This window comes from Phaenicophaeus curvirostris, chromosome 2 (assembly GCF_032191515.1).
Source record: "Phaenicophaeus curvirostris isolate KB17595 chromosome 2, BPBGC_Pcur_1.0, whole genome shotgun sequence".
Classification (NCBI taxonomy): domain Eukaryota; kingdom Metazoa; phylum Chordata; class Aves; order Cuculiformes; family Cuculidae; genus Phaenicophaeus; species Phaenicophaeus curvirostris.
The window spans coordinates 76,281,077-76,298,298 of record NC_091393.1 but is presented as its reverse complement, the minus strand read 5'-3'; the positions used below and the strand labels follow the sequence as shown (position 1 = coordinate 76,298,298).

The 17,222-nt window shown below is 45.8% G+C and overlaps 1 protein-coding gene across 6 annotated transcripts in view; it reads left to right on the top strand.

Annotated features, from left to right (window-relative positions):
* Nucleotides 1-262: 262 nt before the first annotated feature.
* Nucleotides 263-17,222, top strand: part of MDGA1 (MAM domain containing glycosylphosphatidylinositol anchor 1) — a 147,285-nt gene continuing 130,325 nt past the window's right edge. For all 6 annotated transcript variants that reach the window (XM_069852537.1, XM_069852538.1, XM_069852536.1 and 3 more), the window contains exon 1: nucleotides 263-499. In XM_069852537.1, the coding sequence (XP_069708638.1) occupies nucleotides 373-499 (127 nt within the window). In that variant the 5' untranslated portion in view covers nucleotides 263-372. The remainder of the gene's footprint in view (nucleotides 500-17,222) is intronic.

The window sequence follows — 17,222 nt, the reverse complement described above, 5'->3', positions numbered from 1 at the left end:
TCGGCGGCTCCCGCGCAACAAAGGAGGAAAACCCCTCTCCCGCAGGGCCCGGGGGGCTGCGCTGGGCTGGCCCGGGCCCCGCTTCTGCCCCTGCCCGGTGCCCGCCGAGCGGGAGAGGCTGCCCTTCTCCTGGAGATCCTCCAGCGACCTGGCGAGGGGAAGCGGCGCTCCGCTTTCCTGCCTCCTTCCCTCGCTCCTCCACCCTTTTTTCCCTTTATTTTCTTTCTTTCCCCCATTTTCTTTTTAAATTGTCTCCCCGAGCGGCCCCGGTGTGCCGGGGGGGTCCCTTCCTCCGCCCCCGGGGCGCCGGTGCCCGGCGCGGAGCGGGGCGCATGGGGCGGCGTTTCGGGAGGCTCCTGGCTCCCCCGCTGGATGCTGCCTGGGCTGTTTCGGCTGCTTTTCTTCGCCGGCGATGAAGGCTCTGCCTTGAAGATGGAGAGGATCTGTTTTTTATTCCTGTCTCTGGCGCCGGTGTACAGTGGGGGACAAGGGGTTTACGGTAAGAGACGCTGTCGCGGGTTGGGAGGGAGGGAGGGAGGGGGGAGGCGAGGGCGCAGACGGCGGCGATGGGATCAAAGTTAAAAAATCACCTGCGGGAGAAAGTAAGCGACGCCGGCGAAGCTCGTCGCAGCCCGGGCGGGGAGATTTGTGCAGCGATCGGGCTCCCGGCTCCTGTCGCTACTTCATAATTCCTCGCCGTAACCCCTGGCCGCCTCCGGTTTACGAGCCCGCCGGGAGGAGCGGGAGCCTCCGCGGGGACCGACCCCGGCCCCGCTCCCGCACCCGCACCCGCCTGGCGCGGCTCCTCCGAGCTGCAGCTCCCTCGGGGGCGGGATGGGGGATCCGTGCCGGGCTACCGGCGCTCTCCCGGGGTGCCAGCGTGCGGGGCGGCGCTCCCCGGCTCTGCCAGCGCGCCCGGGGGGCGAGCGCTGGGGATGCTCTTGATGCTCTTGCACCCCGATGAACTTTGCCGACGATTTTCTGCTTAGGACCGAGGGTGTGGGTGGAGGGTGGTCTGCAGCAGAGCTGATGTCGAGCTGCTTGCTTTTTCTGTTGTTGTTGTTATTATTATTATTATCATTATTATTATTGTTATTACAGTTACGGTGCTTGCTTCCCCTCCTTGTTTGCAGGATGGGTTGGGAATGGCAAGCTCGTGTGTCTCCCTCAGAGGTCTGGGCCCCCGCATCCCTTCAGCTTCGGAGGGCAGGGGGCAGAGGCTGGGGACGGCGACCCTGTGACCCCGCTGAGCACAAACCCTGGGTTTAGAGGGCAGCCGGGATATGCTTTAGCCAGCCGTGCAGCCCCCTTTTCCCTCTCTCAGCCCTCTCTTAATTCTTGCTTTACAAGATCTGCATTTCGAATACACTGGGAAAAAATAAATAAAAGCAACCCCACAAGACTTGCCTCTCACAACAAGCCGGCTTTATCTTGGCTTTACAACTCAGTTGTCCTTTGCTGTAAAGTCCTCCTGGAAGGCATGCCTCTGCCTCTAACAAGCCAAGCTCTCTGAGCTCTGAAGAGAGACCCCAGTGAGAGAATCCAGCCCCCCCGCTCCCCCCTTTTTTAACAGCATGCAGGCAGTCTCTTGTGTGAGCTCTGGCAAAGACCAGTTCAGTCTCACTGAGTACGGGTAAGTCTTTGTAGGTCACTTTTTAATGATGTATTTCTTTAATGGAAACAATTCGTCCTTTCTTCTTGAGGACTGGGATGTTAATTTGAGTTTGGGTCTGTTTTGTAAAATAACCATTTTAAAAAGAGAGTGTTTAGCTTCCTTTCTTTTTTCTTCCTTCCAGTTATGTGTTTTCTCCCTGCATGTCCAGAGGAAAACTGTAGGACCCTCTGAAGGCTAGAAAGATGAGTACTAGAATGAGTTTATGGTACAGAAACCTGGTCAGGACAAGCTATTTAGTCCTTTCAAACAAGTAATCTGCTTCTAGTTGAACTTTTTAATTTTGTTTTACTGTGCATGCTGCAGACTAGCTGTCACTTGCTGTAGAATGGCTTCTCTGCTCAAGATTGTGGCAATAAGGACAGAGCTTAAAACTGGCTTTGCTTAAATATGCCTTAGAATGTTGCCTGCTGGATTTTTTCATCCACTTCAGTTAACGTGCATTTGATAGAGTTGATGCTAAATTAGATCTTCAGAATAACTTACTGATGTTTGTCTTTTTCTCTCAGAGAGAGATTGGAGAAGCTATGTACAAAAGAAAGCGCAAATATAGACATGCACTAAGATGAAGGCATCCTTTTAAGCCAAAATGGTACATTATTTCTATCTTTTCTCTTACTTAACTAGACAAAGGAGGAATCGAATCTCTTCTCTCCTCTCCCTCCTCTACCTCTTCAAACTATCTGAGACCTTCCAGGAGCCTTAATACATAGTGGTCTCCATGTGCAGCCCAGAGCAGTGTCCTGTGGAATTAGCACACCACAAACTTCTGCAGTGACTAATAGTTTTCATATTGGTTTTCTCAATTCTGCCTTGAGTCCGCTACCCTGCACTGATTTCATGCCTTGTTCAGCCAGCACTGTTTAGATGCGAGATTGCTGTTATTGATGGCTCAAGCAGAGCTGGATGAATACTGTTATATTTGCAAGGATATATAAAGCAGGATTAGAAACTAGTCCTACTGCCCCCTCCACTTTGGTTTGTCCTAAATGCTACTGTCTTTATCATAGCTTTAATCTGTACTTGACTGTTCTGTTGTGAATGTTGGTCTTGTGGCACTTAATGTAGAAATTATGGGAACTCGAGTGTTGTGTTTCAGATCTGCTTTTGAATATTTATTTATGGTGATGGAGATTGGGAAAGGCATCTATATGGGTCTATAAATATATTTTACTTTACTAAATCTGCTGAGATTAAATCAGATTAAATGAGATAAAGTATCCATGTGATGTACCCTTTAAAGAATACACCCACATGGATGTGCACAAAAGACCTCTGTCTAGGAGAGCAGAGTTGTTGGAGAGGCTTATTGAGATGAATGGTATAAATAAAATGCATGTAAGGGGGTTTCTGGGAAAAGAGCGTTTGCAATGGAGATACAATTTAATTAGGAGTCAAGGTGCTTTTAGCCTGCTACCTGAAGGGGCTTGTTGGGTAAATTGGCATTTGTTATAATGACTGAAGTGTGTCTGAAACCCTCTTCTCATTATCTGCCCCCATCCTTTCAGCCTTGTTTGTTGCAGTGAGACAAGGCTGGCCTGATGCAGAAGGCAGTTCAGCAGACTGCCAAGAGGCAACTTTTATTAGCGTTTTGTGGTAACGCATTTCCTAGTCTGCACGTGCCTTTCAATCCCAGTGCATTAATGCTGCTGCTCAAGATGAAGAGCAAGCTGTAATAGATCGCTAGGAAATACCATAATTTGAGGGAAGAGAGGAAGAGATAAGGAGAAAGGAGACTCTTCCTTCCAGGTCTGGAGTTACCAACACTTGAAGACTATAAATTAGATTGACAGGGGAGAAAAGGGAGTGTTTCTGGGGAGAGGAGTATGCCTCTTGCTTTCTAGTCAGCCTTGCAGACTTTGGGACTTGCGTAGCTCTGGTGCTCTGTTTACTCCGTGTTCAGTATGCAATTAACATTTCTGAGTTGTCTTGCAACCAGCACAGTCCATCTTATCAGCAGCAGCCTTTCAGGCTGAATGAAAGAGTACGATGTTTTGTCCCCTGCCTCTCAAAATTCACCTACAGAAAAAGCTTGTCAGGAATGGTCATCATAGTATGTGATGAGGGGCTACAACAAGGTGATGGAAAGGTAATAAAGGGAAAGCTTGTCTGGGCGGCAGGGAAGTTGCCTGGCACCATGATCAGAGGGTTTGCTTGGGCCGCATCACTTCAGGCACTTGAAACTGGTGGGGCTGCAGCACTTGCAGTACAGAGTAGTCCTGCCCTGGCTTCCGAGGTGGGGAATAAATGGCCCAGTGAAGCTCTTTGAAGGAGACACCTGCACACTGAATCGCCCATGAGATGCCTCTACGGGCAGTCAAAAAATCTAGTGGAGGAATGTTTTCTTGCATTTGTGATGGAGGAGTGTCATGGTAAAATATATCCCAGGCTCAGGCCATAAACGCCTGCACTCTTTCGTTTCATGTATGTATGATATGATTGTTTTCCTGCCCCTTTTACCTGTAAAGCAAAAGCCTCTTTTCCTAGAGTTTTCCATGCAGGATGCTGCACACCCTCTTGCAATCTGTGTGCATGCATGTCTTTGGCTGCCAGATTCTGAGGGCACAGCTGCACTCTGATGTTAACCTTGAGCCTAGTGACCTGGATCAGTCCCTCTCCCCTGCCTCCAGCTGTTTTGCCAGCTGGAACAGGAGTCCAGACAAGGAGATCTTCAGCTGTCTTGCTGTTATCTTCGTGTACCCTGTTGCCCGACTCTGTGCCCTTAGAAATGGGTGAGCAAATTACTGGCTAAAATAGTGGTAGAGCTGACTCCTGTGTGTCCCTTTTTGGCTGATTCTGTTTGCAAAATGCGATGTATGAGTACACTGGTGCACCAAACCGTATATGCCTAGTGTATATATATATCCGTGTCTGTGTATATATACACATAGGTACACATCTCCTTTGTGCTCGGCTATTTCTCCTTGTTGTTCAGTCCTTAAATCTGTGGTGGTTGAGGCTGTAGCCTTTTTATTACAGGAATGGGTTTTGTAACTGGATGGCTATAGAAGTAGTCTCATCTAAGGACTGAGTCAAAGATTTGCATAGTTCTTCAGCAGCTCTTTAAGGTCAAAGCATTCAATCTGTCCAGCTCTGCACTTCAGTGTGCCTTGCTGTTCTGCAGCTGTAATGTGTTAGATTCACCCTCCTGTGACACCAGAGCCTCTGTTTTTAGGTCAGGTCAGTAGCTTCACACACCAGATAAGCCCTCAATTGGCTTTAATATGCAGTACTAGAAAACTGACATTATCGTCTTGACAGGTTGTTTGCAACTTGCTGGTAGAAGTCAAAATATTTCACTATAGGTGTCATCAGAAACCACCATCCTATGCTAATTTTTGTGGGAACATGAAGACAGATGTTGAATAATTTGACATGAGCAGCATAGCTTTTAAAATTATCACCGTGTCAGGTTTGCACTGGATTTTTATGAAATATATATACGTATTTCAGATGAGCTTAAGATGTAGGGGAAGGAGATATAGTAAGTGGCTTCCAGTAAGTGGATGCCACAGAAGATGGCCTTGGAGGTTCAGTAGTCAGACAGCAATTCAGCAGTGGCAGTAAGGGATGATGTGCTGCAGAGGCTGCTGTTCTTATTTTTAAGTAACAAGACAAAGTGGCTTCCATGCTGGAAATTCAGAGCTCTTGTGACACTTCCCATCAACCAGAAGCCCTACTGTTTTCTGCGTGTTTTGACTGGGGTTGCTGCTATTCTGCTTTCGTGAACAGTGCAGTTTCAGGCTTTCAGTCCCTCCCTCCACACATACTGTGCTCTCGTGGCTCATTAAGCATAGCCTGTGCCTAAGCGGGAGGTGATTGTCCTGCCCTACTCCACACTGGCATGGCCCCACATTGAATACTGTGTGCAGTTTTGGGTGCCACAGTATAAAAATGATATAAAGCTACTGGAGAGTGTCCAGAGGAGGGCCACAAATTTGGTGAAGGATTTAGAGGGGAAGGCGTATGAGGAGTGGGTAAAGTCATTTAACTGTTCATCCTGGAGAAGACTGAGGGGAGACCTCATCACGGTCTACTGCTTCCTCACAAGGGGAGGAGGAGTAGGCACGGATCTCTTCTCTCTGACAACCAGTGATAGGACCTAAAGGAATGGCAGGATGATGTACCGGGACAGGTTTAGGTTGGATATTAGGGGAAGATTCTTCACCCAGAGGGTGGTGGAACACTGGAACAGGCTCCTCAGGGATGTAGTCGTGGTGCCAAGCCTGACAATATTCAAGAAGCATTTGGACAACGTCCTCAGATGCATGGTGTGAATGTTGGGTTTGTCCTATGTAGGGACAGGGGTTGTATTCCATGATCCTTGTGGATCCTTTCCAACTCAGGACATCCTATGATTCTGTGAGTCTTGCCTGTATGGCTGCAGCTTGTTATGAGGAGAGCAGAGTTGAGGAGTGGGGGAAAATTACTCTCTGCCCAATATTAATAGACAGGTAAAAGCAGAGATGAATACATTTCTACTAGTGAAAAACTGCTTGGGGTGGAGGGCGTTTCTTTCTCCATTTGTGGAAATATCCTGAAGTTTCTTTAGCCAGCATAAGGCAAGTCCACTGTCAGCTGGTTTGCCTGTGGCACTCTGGGGAGAAGACAGTTCACTGAGGAAGTTCTTAGCAGAGCGGGTGAGATGATGGTATTGTGCAAAGGGGGTTCTGTGTTGTGTATTCAGAGGGCGCTACACTTTGCTATTGGGAAGATGAGTGTTCCACTTGTCGTGGGTTCCTTCCAGACAAGAGACAGTGGAAAATGTTGGTTTGCTCTTGGAGATGCTGTGGGTACCTGTATCTTGTAATACAATATGGGTTTCTTTAGGCTATACCTGGTAGCCCAGGTCTTGAATAGACTGAACCTATGAAGAAAACTTTGAGACCATTTCTGCCCTCAAGCAGTCAAGGTGAATGCATCAAGTGTCCATGTCTTAGCCACCTTTTGCCAGTTACGTGGGTTTAAATTCAGAAAGGGAAAACATGCTGGTATCCCTCAGGCTTGTGAAAGTGAGGGGAGGGATATGGCACTGACACCGCACAGAAGAATAGAGATATGGCCGGGCCTCCAGGATCCACCAGAGAGATCAATGCGCTGCAAAGATGTGGGCGAGGAGGGTGTGCGTTTCGTGTCTCTGTGCTCAAGATTAACTGATGAGATATCTGCTGTTAGGATCCGAAGTACTTGATTTGAAAAGAATAAAGCTTTTATCTATCCTTTATTTGGGGGAAGGGGTTGAAGGAATGACAGAGGTTTGGGGTTTTTTTTATAGCCAAGCACTTGTTTAAAAGAAGAAATTAAATGTATGATAGCCTGTGGAGCTGATGATCAAAAGCACCGCATTAAAGCCGTAGGAGAGAACTAGAGAAGTGGAGCCAGGAAAGGGAGATCCCAGGCATCAGCTGATCTCCACTCAACAAAAGTTAAGTCAGAGAAGGGCTGTTACCAACAGTTTAGCTGTGACTGCGCTTGCTGGGAGGCAGAGAATTTTCATGCTCCGTGTCGGGCGTTTCTTGGAATGAAGATGCTGACACCCCGGTTGCTTTCCTGACTTCTGCCCAGGTGCAGCGCACCGGCTGCAGGCGGCTCCCGCTTTTCCTCCAGACGAAGGCGAAGGAGAACGAAGCCGCCCCTCCTCTCCAGCTGCGGCGCACATCTGGGGCGGATGGCGGCACATCTGGGCGGCGGGTCCGTGCCGCTCCGCCGCTGCCCGGCAGAGGGAGGCGTTGCACCGCCCCGCCGGCCGGGGAGGGGGTGCCCGGGGATGCGCCCCTTCCTCGGGGCAGACCCGCTGGAAACCGCTTCGGGAGCACCCAAAACCAGGGTGGGACAGGGCACGGCAGGGCTGGGCGCGCGTCGGGGGGTGGCAGCGTGTCCCCAGGGCGGCTGAGCACGGAGGAAGCTGGTCCTCTCCGTTCCCACCTTGGTGGGCTTGGGAAAAATCCTGACTCTCCATCTTCCCGGAGGCTCGGAGTGAGGCCGAAGTTCGCGGGGTGGAGCGCCCGAGATTGAGCTGCTGCTTCCAGGTTTTGGGCGCTGGCTGCTTGCGTGCTGCTTTGCGTCTCTGCCTCGGGCATTTTAGGGTCTGAATCATAGAACCACTAGGTTGGAAAGGACCCACTGGATCATTGAGTCCAACCGTTCCTATCCATCAGTCAACCATGCCCCTCAGCACCTCATCCACCCATCTTTTAAACACCTTCGGGGATGGTGACTCAACCACCTCCCCGGGCAGTCTGTTCCAGTGCCCAATGACCCTTTCCGTGAAAATTTTTTTCCTGATGTCAAGTCTGAACCTCCCCTGGCAGAGCTTGAGGCCATTCCTTCTTGTCCCATCCCCTGTCACTTGGGAGAAGAGGCCATCTCCTGCCTCTCCTCTTCACATTGTTCCCAAGTGGTTCATGATTTTTCTTTTCCTCTCCTTTGTAATACTATTCTGGAGTGGGGAAGTGCTATTCTTTCCTTCCAGGAGCGTCTCATTGTCCATTCCCCACAAAACAAAGTGAGTGTGGGCTCATAAATCCTGTATGGTTGTGGTTTTCATAGAATGGTTTGGGTTGGAAGGGACCTTAAATGTCATCCAGTTCCAATCCCCTTGCTATGGGCAGGGACACCTCTGGCTAGATCAGGTTGCTCAGGGCCCATCCAAGGCTCTGGTTGAGGGAGAAAAGAAGACAGCAGGGTATGACTGGCTCTCAGGGTCTCTAAACTGTTGGGGTGAGAGCAGTAGTGCTGCAGTCTATCTCCTTGGTTCTGTGAGGCAGCAGAGCTGAGGGTGCGACAGAAGAGGTACTTGATTGATGCTAGTGCTGTCGCTCTTGGAAAACATGACTTGGGGACTCTGTACCAGCACATTGGCTGCATTATATTCCAGGTCAGCTTCTGACTGGTAGTACCTTTAGTTTTAATGCACAAATACTGTGGTCCGCTGCTGATGAAGGGAGATGCCTGAAGTTAACCAGGCAACTGGAGGGAGAGGGACAGCTGAATACAAATGATTAGTTCTTTTGACTTTTCTACTTGTTCTTCTAGACTAGGCAATATTGTTACTTCAGCGTGTGCTTGTATGACTGTATTCCCAAAATCTATGGAGAATTCTATAGTCTAGTAATGTCTGAACTCCTCTGAGAAGGTTGCTTTCTTTGTACGCTTCTGCACAGCACTCCGTGTTCTTAATGTCATGCTAGTAATGAACAGCAGTATAGAGGTAGTTATATATTTCAGTGGCTGCATATGAGGCAGGACAGACGTTGGGGACAGTCATGTTGTTGGAGTGGCCTGGTGATTTGGAGTCACCAGCGCTGCTCTGTGAGCAGGTCATGGGTCTGTGCTGCTGGCCTCCAGGGAGATGGTGCAGCAAGGTGGCGAGAAAAAATCTCAAGCAACTTTTATCAATCTGGCCAGCCTCTTGCTTTCTTGTTGCTTCTTTCACTCATGCTGCAAATTGCTTGTGGATGTGGTGTTTGCTGTTGTCCTTTTGCATTTCATAAGGGGGTTATCACTGACGTGACTAAAAATACATCTGGCTGCAGTGTGCTGGCTTGTGGTTTCTCTCTGCTGTGAGCTGTAGTGTAGGATACTTATGCTGCATTTGTGTAAGTGGAAATGATGGAATGGGTGGAGTGAGGATAGCAACTGACAAAGGGCAGTTTCTAAAGACAAATTAGCAAATGTCGCCTAAGATGATTTGACATAACATTGAAAGCTAAAGTCAAGCTGTGAGAGAGGTGTTAGGATGTCTGCAGGTGGACGTTTAATACAAGAGTAGCTGCTTGTTGTTGCTGCTCCTGTTTTAGAAGGAAATGGTCCTTCACTAATTGGCATAAATTGTTTTAAAATAAGTGTGGATGGGAATCTTGTGCATCTCTTGTGTGTCTTTGTGATGAAATAAAAAGGAAAAACAAAGATGGGATTCAGACAGATGTTTGAGAAACAGGGCAAAATTGCTTACAAATGCTGCTTCACCTTCTGGTGCTTGTTGCGTGCCTTGCACAGTGGAAAAAGGCATTTGTAGAACGAGGTTGAAGAATGACTGTTTCTTGCCAAGTTTATTAAAAAGATTATTCTAACTTGGATCATCCCTCAAAATAAGAGAGATGTGAGAAATTGAAGCTCACAAAAGTTACCTGAGCAGCAAGAGCCAGGTGGTGATGGGAGACTGAACTCCCCTGACAGTCAAGTGAATCCAGCTGGCAGGTTAAGAAAACTTAACTGGTTTGGAGAATTTCCACTGCAGCTGTTTGACCCTGAAAATCCCTCTTGGAGTGTACAAATAGAGTATCTTGTGGGTTTATGTGTTTCCCATTGCTGTAATATCTATGAACTTCCACCTTCACAATGCCTCTGTTGCCTACAGTTATTCCACTCTACATGTGGGGAAATGAGATGGAGATTAAGTGATTTGCCTGTGGTAGAATGGAGAATCGAACATCAGCAAACTTTTAACCATCCTTTTTTCTCCAGTAAAGTGCAGCTGGTATTAAGTGCAATCCCTGTGGCTGATAGAACCAAGGTAAATACATCCTCTGTAAGAAGGAATAAGCCACTGAAAACAGGCTCTGGATCCAGTTATCTCCAAACTAAGGATTCGGGATGCCAGGGCAAAGCACAGCTTTTGAAGAAGGAAAAAGAAAGTTTGAATATTCTAACATGTTTTGTTATTTTAAGTATGTGCTAAGCTGCATTCCTATTTTTCTTACAAGTAGAAAGAAGAAATCTCTAGTGTTTATTTCCCAAATGCTAATGAAGGCTGAAAGGAATTAACATCGGTGATTTTTTTGGTTTGTTGGTTTGGAGGTTTTTTTAAAAAGATTTTTTTGTTGTTGTTTAGAGCAATTAAAATTCACAAGTACATGTTTGAGAAGGAGATTATCTCAATCAGTCATCAAATAATTGCTGGATAAGAAGACCTTATCTCTGGAAGCTGGAACTTGGAAGTGGGCAGTGGTGTTAGCTGCATGCTGGGAATATCCCTATGTTAAGGCGTAGTGAAAGACCATGCCTTGCAATTCCCTGTACTTCTACAAATGAGGACTACTTGGAAAATGAGTAAGAAGACAGGAACTTTCCAATGCAGCAAGACAGTGGGATTAAGGGAATGTTTTTGCATACAAATTTACTTGAGGTGCACGTACTCTATGCCTACGCAGAAGCAGAACTGTAAATTGTGGGTGCACTTTTGAGCTAGCTTTAAATTAGCTGTTTCAGTTACTGATCCCGGTACAGCTGTAATAGTGTGGAGCTCGGCCTGGCCAGTGTTCCATCTGTTCAGACAACATCCTGAGTGGGTTTTGCAGTATGTGCTGAGCCCTTTGCTCCTGGGGTACCTGGCAGCAATGTTGAGTCCTTGCTAAATAAGTTATGGGGCACCTACACCTTAGGTCCATGCTTACTTTTGGATTGCTGACAAACACATATACTCTATGCCTGGCTATGCAACTCGGTAGTGATCTTATAAATCCAGCTTGCTGGCTTATTATGGGATGCAGTTTGAAGCTTGAGGGCTGCAGCAGCTTAGCTACCACAGTCCTGTAGCTGCTAACTCTAGCAAGACAAATGCCAGGGTTGTTCTTGCTCTGTGGTGTCTTTAAAGCAAGCATAGCTTGCAATGCGGGAAGGCAAGCTGGCTTAATGCAGCCTGCTGTTGTGAAAGACAGCCTCTAGACAACAGGTCTAGAATTAATCTTTGATTTTGAAAAGCTATTCCTGAATAACTCCTTGCGTAGACAAGCCCTGCATTTAGCTGTGATTAAGTTTCTAAGTTGTTTTTCAAAATGGGATAGTCAAACTCCTGAACCATGTAGCTGCATCTGAAGACATTACCCATAGAAACTAAGCTCCAGCTTTGTATATAATAGCACAATAATCATTTGGGTTTTGGCTGGTCAAATGATAAGCAGTTCAAGACTTTCATCCTTATTCCAGCAGAAAAAATGTAATCGACAGTAGAGAATGACTGTTTACTATGATATGCGTAATTAATACCATAAATCTTTCATGTTGGGATGTTGGATGAAAGGCATGAATATCACCATAACAAATAGAAAGGAGCAGTTTGTTACATATTCGTGGTTGGTAATGAGGCTTGAAACTCCACGTAAAAAGAGAAATTAGCCAAAGTGAATGGTAGTTATCAAAACTAGAAAGCATTTGCGAAGCCTTGGCAGAGACACCGTGCTGATTTTTGCAGATCACAATGAGCATATGTACCTACTTGTGGCTGATGGTTATTCCAAGTGGCCAGCAGTAGTGTGTATGCTACTTGACAAACAGTTCTACTTCTCGGATTATTATGGAGACATTTCAAAGTATGTTTGCAGCATATGGCTTGCTTAAGGAGACTGGCTTAGATAAGAGACATTCAGTAAAACACAGTAGATCAGCTGCTTATCACTCATCTTCAGATGGGCCAGCAGGGCATTTTGTACAGATACTTAAAAGAAGAGTGGAGATAAATGAAGAGGGAGCCCTGTATCATGGCATCATAAACTTTCTTTCCTTGTGTAGAGCAGTGTACAGGAAAGCTTCAGCAAGGCTAGTTCTTAATAAATACATTTTAATTGAAAAATTGCATTTGGTTGTCCCCAGGCAAGTCTGAAGCAAGTAGTAAGTGAGGAGGGTGGGGGGAAGAAACCACTGTATGAGCTCTTTGCTTCTTGAACCTAAATAAAAGCTTCACAGAAGGAGGAAGTAGGGGAAGGTGCTAAGAACTACTAGGATCTGATATGCTTGGTGAGGTAGACAAGGAAATGAGAAAGAAATGTGTCTAGCTATTGCTAGATTAAAAAAAATAAGAGAGATAAAAGAAATGGGTGCTGTTGATGGCGTGTAAATTCTATGAGTGAGAATATTTCTCTTTCATTGGCCTCATGATAATACTTGTGACATTGTTGCTGTTGAAAATGAGGGATTGGAAGAGCAAGTGAGAATTGCCATCCCTGCCAGGCAGAAGCCTTGCCTGAACAGGATTGCACATCTCTGAGGGCCATAGTAGTGATTCCAGGGTCACGTAAAAGGGGGCTAGCCTTAGCACTCCTGTTGCAAGAAACAGGAGTATTTGATATAGGTCTGCATGTGTACTCCCATACACTTTTATTTTAAAGTCCTGTATGCTCTGTGACCATTGCCTGTGGGGAAACAACTGTAGGTAACACCAAGGCTGGACCCCAAATCCAAAGGTGGTGTAAAATAGGTGATAGCTTGTAATCAAGGGATTCATTTGCTGAACTAAATATTCTGATCTTTCCTGTATTTTATTTCTCCCTTTTTGCCATATCCAGTTAAAGTAATTGTAATTAGTTTTCAATGTGTATTTTTCTGATTGGATTTTTGTTGATATAAGGTCCTATTTCTTGCATATACTCTGTCACACCTGGTCGCCTTACTGACACAGGTGACTTTTTACTCGTTAGCCCAGAAGGAAGCGATGCGGCTACAGGGCCATGAGCAGGCAGCTATTGTGCCCGTGACCTACGAACAAATGCTGGTGGCCAGACTCCGACTCCAGTCTCTGCTACTGTCTGGCCAGGAGGAATGGTTCTATTTCTTCAGATCCTCTGTGAAAACAGAAATTAGAAGCAGGGTGGGAGAAACATCTTAGAGGATTTGCTTTCCTGGGTACACTTTTTGGCTCTGCTGTGCTGCTTATGTAGATAGCACTTTAATTTTAAGGCAAGGGAATTAAATCAAGATGAGCTGTTGCTCTGGTAAAAATACTGACCTGAAATGCTGACATAGTGGCTTCCATCCTGCTACTGCCAGTCTTTCTTTATGACTTCTGTTATTTAAAGACTTCAGTGTAAGCCAAGAATGTTTAAAAAAAAAAAAAAAAGCAGCTTTAAAACAAACCACAGAAAAAAGGCAAAGTCTGTTAGTTTCTCCTGGCCTTATGTTTGTGTGAATGAAAAGTGGTGCCTTTTGTCTGCCTTGGTGTTTTGAAGATGAAGCTGGTGATTTTTAGTGAGGATTTTCCATCTGGGTGTGAAGAGAGGGCATAGACAGGCAACTTCACATTTTTGTATGGTGTCCTGTCTTTGTAGTTTACAAGTTTTCATGGACATCTGATTTTTTTTTTCCTCTCCGTTATCATTAGATTTTGTCTTGAGACTTTTCCAGTTTTGTGGCAGCTTCCTCGTTGATGCATCTGTGCGGATCGTTTTGTTAATGTCTGGTTGCTGTGGTCACTGAGCTGCTGCCAGTCTCTTGGGCAGCCCCTGAGCTGTCTTTGGTGAGCTGCTGTCGGAGAACTTGGCAGCAAATCTGTCATCAAAGTGCAGAGAATCCTGAGTGTGAACTCTCTTCATAAAGCAATAGGATGCTTGCTTTGTACAACTAGAGTGCAGTGCCTCACAACTTGAGCTAGCTAGTTAACGTGCTGCAAGAGAGGCTGAGCTCTGTGGTGTGGGTTTTCTGGATCTAATCTCAGAGGTGGTGGTTTCTGTAGGGGGATTCCTCGTTGCTCTGGGCTCAAATAGTGTCTGGGCACTTTTGTTTCAAACCCCACTACTCTGGAGGGCTTGGATTGTGTTTGGGATTATTCCAGAATGGCAAATTCTTATTACACTTGAACTAAAGCTCAACTCAGGAAGTCATACCTTTCACTGGTTAGTCTGGAATAATGGGGAAACAATCTTTCCTGACCCAGAAGTTTTTGATTGTTTTGTCTGGTATGTGATATTGTGATATTATTTGAGTATCCTTTCCTTGAGCCTGCAGACTTGTCATCTTGAAATGCATTGGAGGTAGCTGGCAAGAGTTGCCTAGGTTTGGATTTTGAGGGTTTTTCCCTCCTATCTGCAGTTGGGATAATAAGAATTTTTCGTTTTCGTTGCTTAATTGCATTATACTGGTTGAAATCTTTTCTCCTTACCTTTGTCACATACATTAGTTCCCTGACTTTTCTGGTAGCCTTAAACTACAGCTAGAAGGAAGGAACATAAATAGAGCTAGTATTCAGGATCTCACTCGGCTTTGGAGATAGGGGTCTGGTGGTGGGGTGTCTTTGTTCCTTTGTCTCCACTGTCTTCCCCTCTGCCTTCTCTCTTCTCCTGGTTCCTGTTGTTTCACATTCAGAATCCTTGCTGAATTCACTTTCCTTAAAATAATATTTGTTTGAACAATAAAAGCTGTATTAAAGGGATACAGTATCACTTAGTTTAAATACACATATTGGCTCTGTGAGAGCTTTGCAAAGAAAGTCTAACTGTATGCTTTTGCACATAAAATGAGTATGCAAACAAATCCTGCAAGAGGTCTGCAACTGAAGAAAGCCCTTTTCCCCTGCTTCCCCGCATGCAAATATCCAAATACAATGACAACTGCTACCACTGAAGCAGCAGCAAGGGAAAACCAACTGGCATTGAAATGCTGCCAGCGATACCTTTATACTGAGTTACAGCACTGAAGGCAAACAGCAGCTGGAAGCTTGGTTTGATCTTTTTTTATGAATAAGATTAAGTTAGCAGGCTTGGTGCTGGTGAGGAGTGTTTTCCTGACCTTCTTCCATAAAGCTTTAGAACGCTTCTGGAGAAGCACAGAGTGTGTTCACCTGCTGAGAGAATGGTGACCAGAGAGCTGGAAACAGCAGAGTGCTCCACCCGTGTCCCTCTCCCTTACTGGTGTATCAGTCTATCTCATAGTTTTAATTTGTGTGCCTTGACCAGTTATGCTTGTAACTGGTCTCCATTTGGGAGGGTTGGCGTTTGCAAATTGTCTTTCCTGACTTTAATCCAATTATCGCTGTCTTTGCCTTTATTTTTTTATTTATTGTGTCTTTCTATGACAGATACATCCCCAGGTTATTTGTCTATCTTATCATCATCCTCCAGGAAGAAGTGTGGGCTCTAGGTTTGTCAGTGCTCGAGTGTCTCTGGGATCAATGTTTCTCTTGGAGTCCTACCCTCCCTGCTGCAGGGGTCAGTTGGCCAGGCTATCAGTCAGCCCAGTGCTGACACAGAAATCAAGCCAAAACTCAACTTTTCTATGTTCCAGGACAGAACAACCTCTGAACGCTAGACATGACTGGGTGAAGAGAGGAAGCTGTTTCCTCATCATACTTGTGTGCTCATAACATGCATTGCTGCTGGGTTAGTGTTTTGTTGTTTCTCAAATACCCTTATTTCTCATGACTTAAGACTGCAGTACTTCTGCATCATCTGGGTGTGCAGAAGAGAAATAAATGCAGTCCTTTTAACTGAACAAAAGAATTGCACAAAACCCTCATCTACTGAAACTGCAAGGTGACCTTTCTTTCCTTCCAGTCTCTCAGGAGTGTGACTCTTCACCTTTCATAGCTGGTCAGTTCATCTTTTCCAGTACTTGGTGGCTCCAACAGATGATGTGATGCCTGTGATGCCCACAGACAGCAGCAGTGAGGTGACTTAGGTGACCAGTACAGTTGTAGGCACTGCAGCATTGTTGATACATTTGAGGAAAACTACTTTTGTGTCTCTGATAATTTACTAGATTCGCCTGGAATTTCTACCTGGGAAAGGCTACAACACTGCATTGTTTTGGGAGTTCTGTGGTCACCTCCCCTGAAGCTCTTTCTGGGTTTTATGGTCCCCAAGGGTGGAAACGGTACAGTAACTTCATAAGGGTGAAAATCAGCAGTGTATATGGAGGGGTGGGGAAATCCATGTTTGCTTTCAAAGGAGCAAAAGAATTTACGGTTCTGTTTCCTTGAGACTGCATCTAATCTGTGGCATCTTTCCATTCTTCCCAGCCTTTTTCTGGGAGACAGTAAGACCCAGAGATTTAAATCTGCACCAAAGTGATTGTAAATGAGGATTCAGTCTGAATCTCAGCGAGACAATTGACAGAAATTCCTACCACCTGGACCACAGGCTGGTTTAGAGCCCTAAACCGAAAAAAAAAACCCTCTTCATCATTTCTATCAACATCTGCAATAATGGAACAAAACTTAAAAAACAAACAAACAAAGAACCAAAACAAAGCCAAATAAGCAAAAGACAAATATAGTAATCAGTCTAGCATCTGTGACAGTCCTCCTTGGTGGTTTTGGTATTTTACCTCACTTTTACATCTACCAGGTTCAAATCTGTTAGCTCACGTCCGTGTGTTTGTGTATTTGTGTATTTTGAAGGTGGAATGGCCTCTCTTCCCCACTGGAGCACAGAGCAAACCATCTAATCTAGGTTGTGCTAATCTTGCGCTTTCTTGCCTTGGTTAGTTCATGGAATAATTAAGGTTGGAAGGGACCTCTGGAAATCATATCGTCTGGGCCCCTGTTCAAAACAGGGCTAGTTTGACGTTCGAGCCATCTTTGAAGTTAAGGCAGAGTATTAAGGACCTCATCCAGTTGAATTTTGAGCACCTTTGAGGATGAAGGGGGGGCGGGGGAGGGAGGGGCGCGGTCCATAAGCTCTCTGGCCTCCTCTATTTGTGTTTGATCACTCTAATGGTGATATTTTTGTCTTTATGGACAATGGGAATTTCCTGTGTTGCATCCTGTGGCTTTTGCCCTTCTTTCTTTCACCATAAACCTCTGAGGAAAGTCTGATTCTGTGTGCGTTTCACACCCACCCCC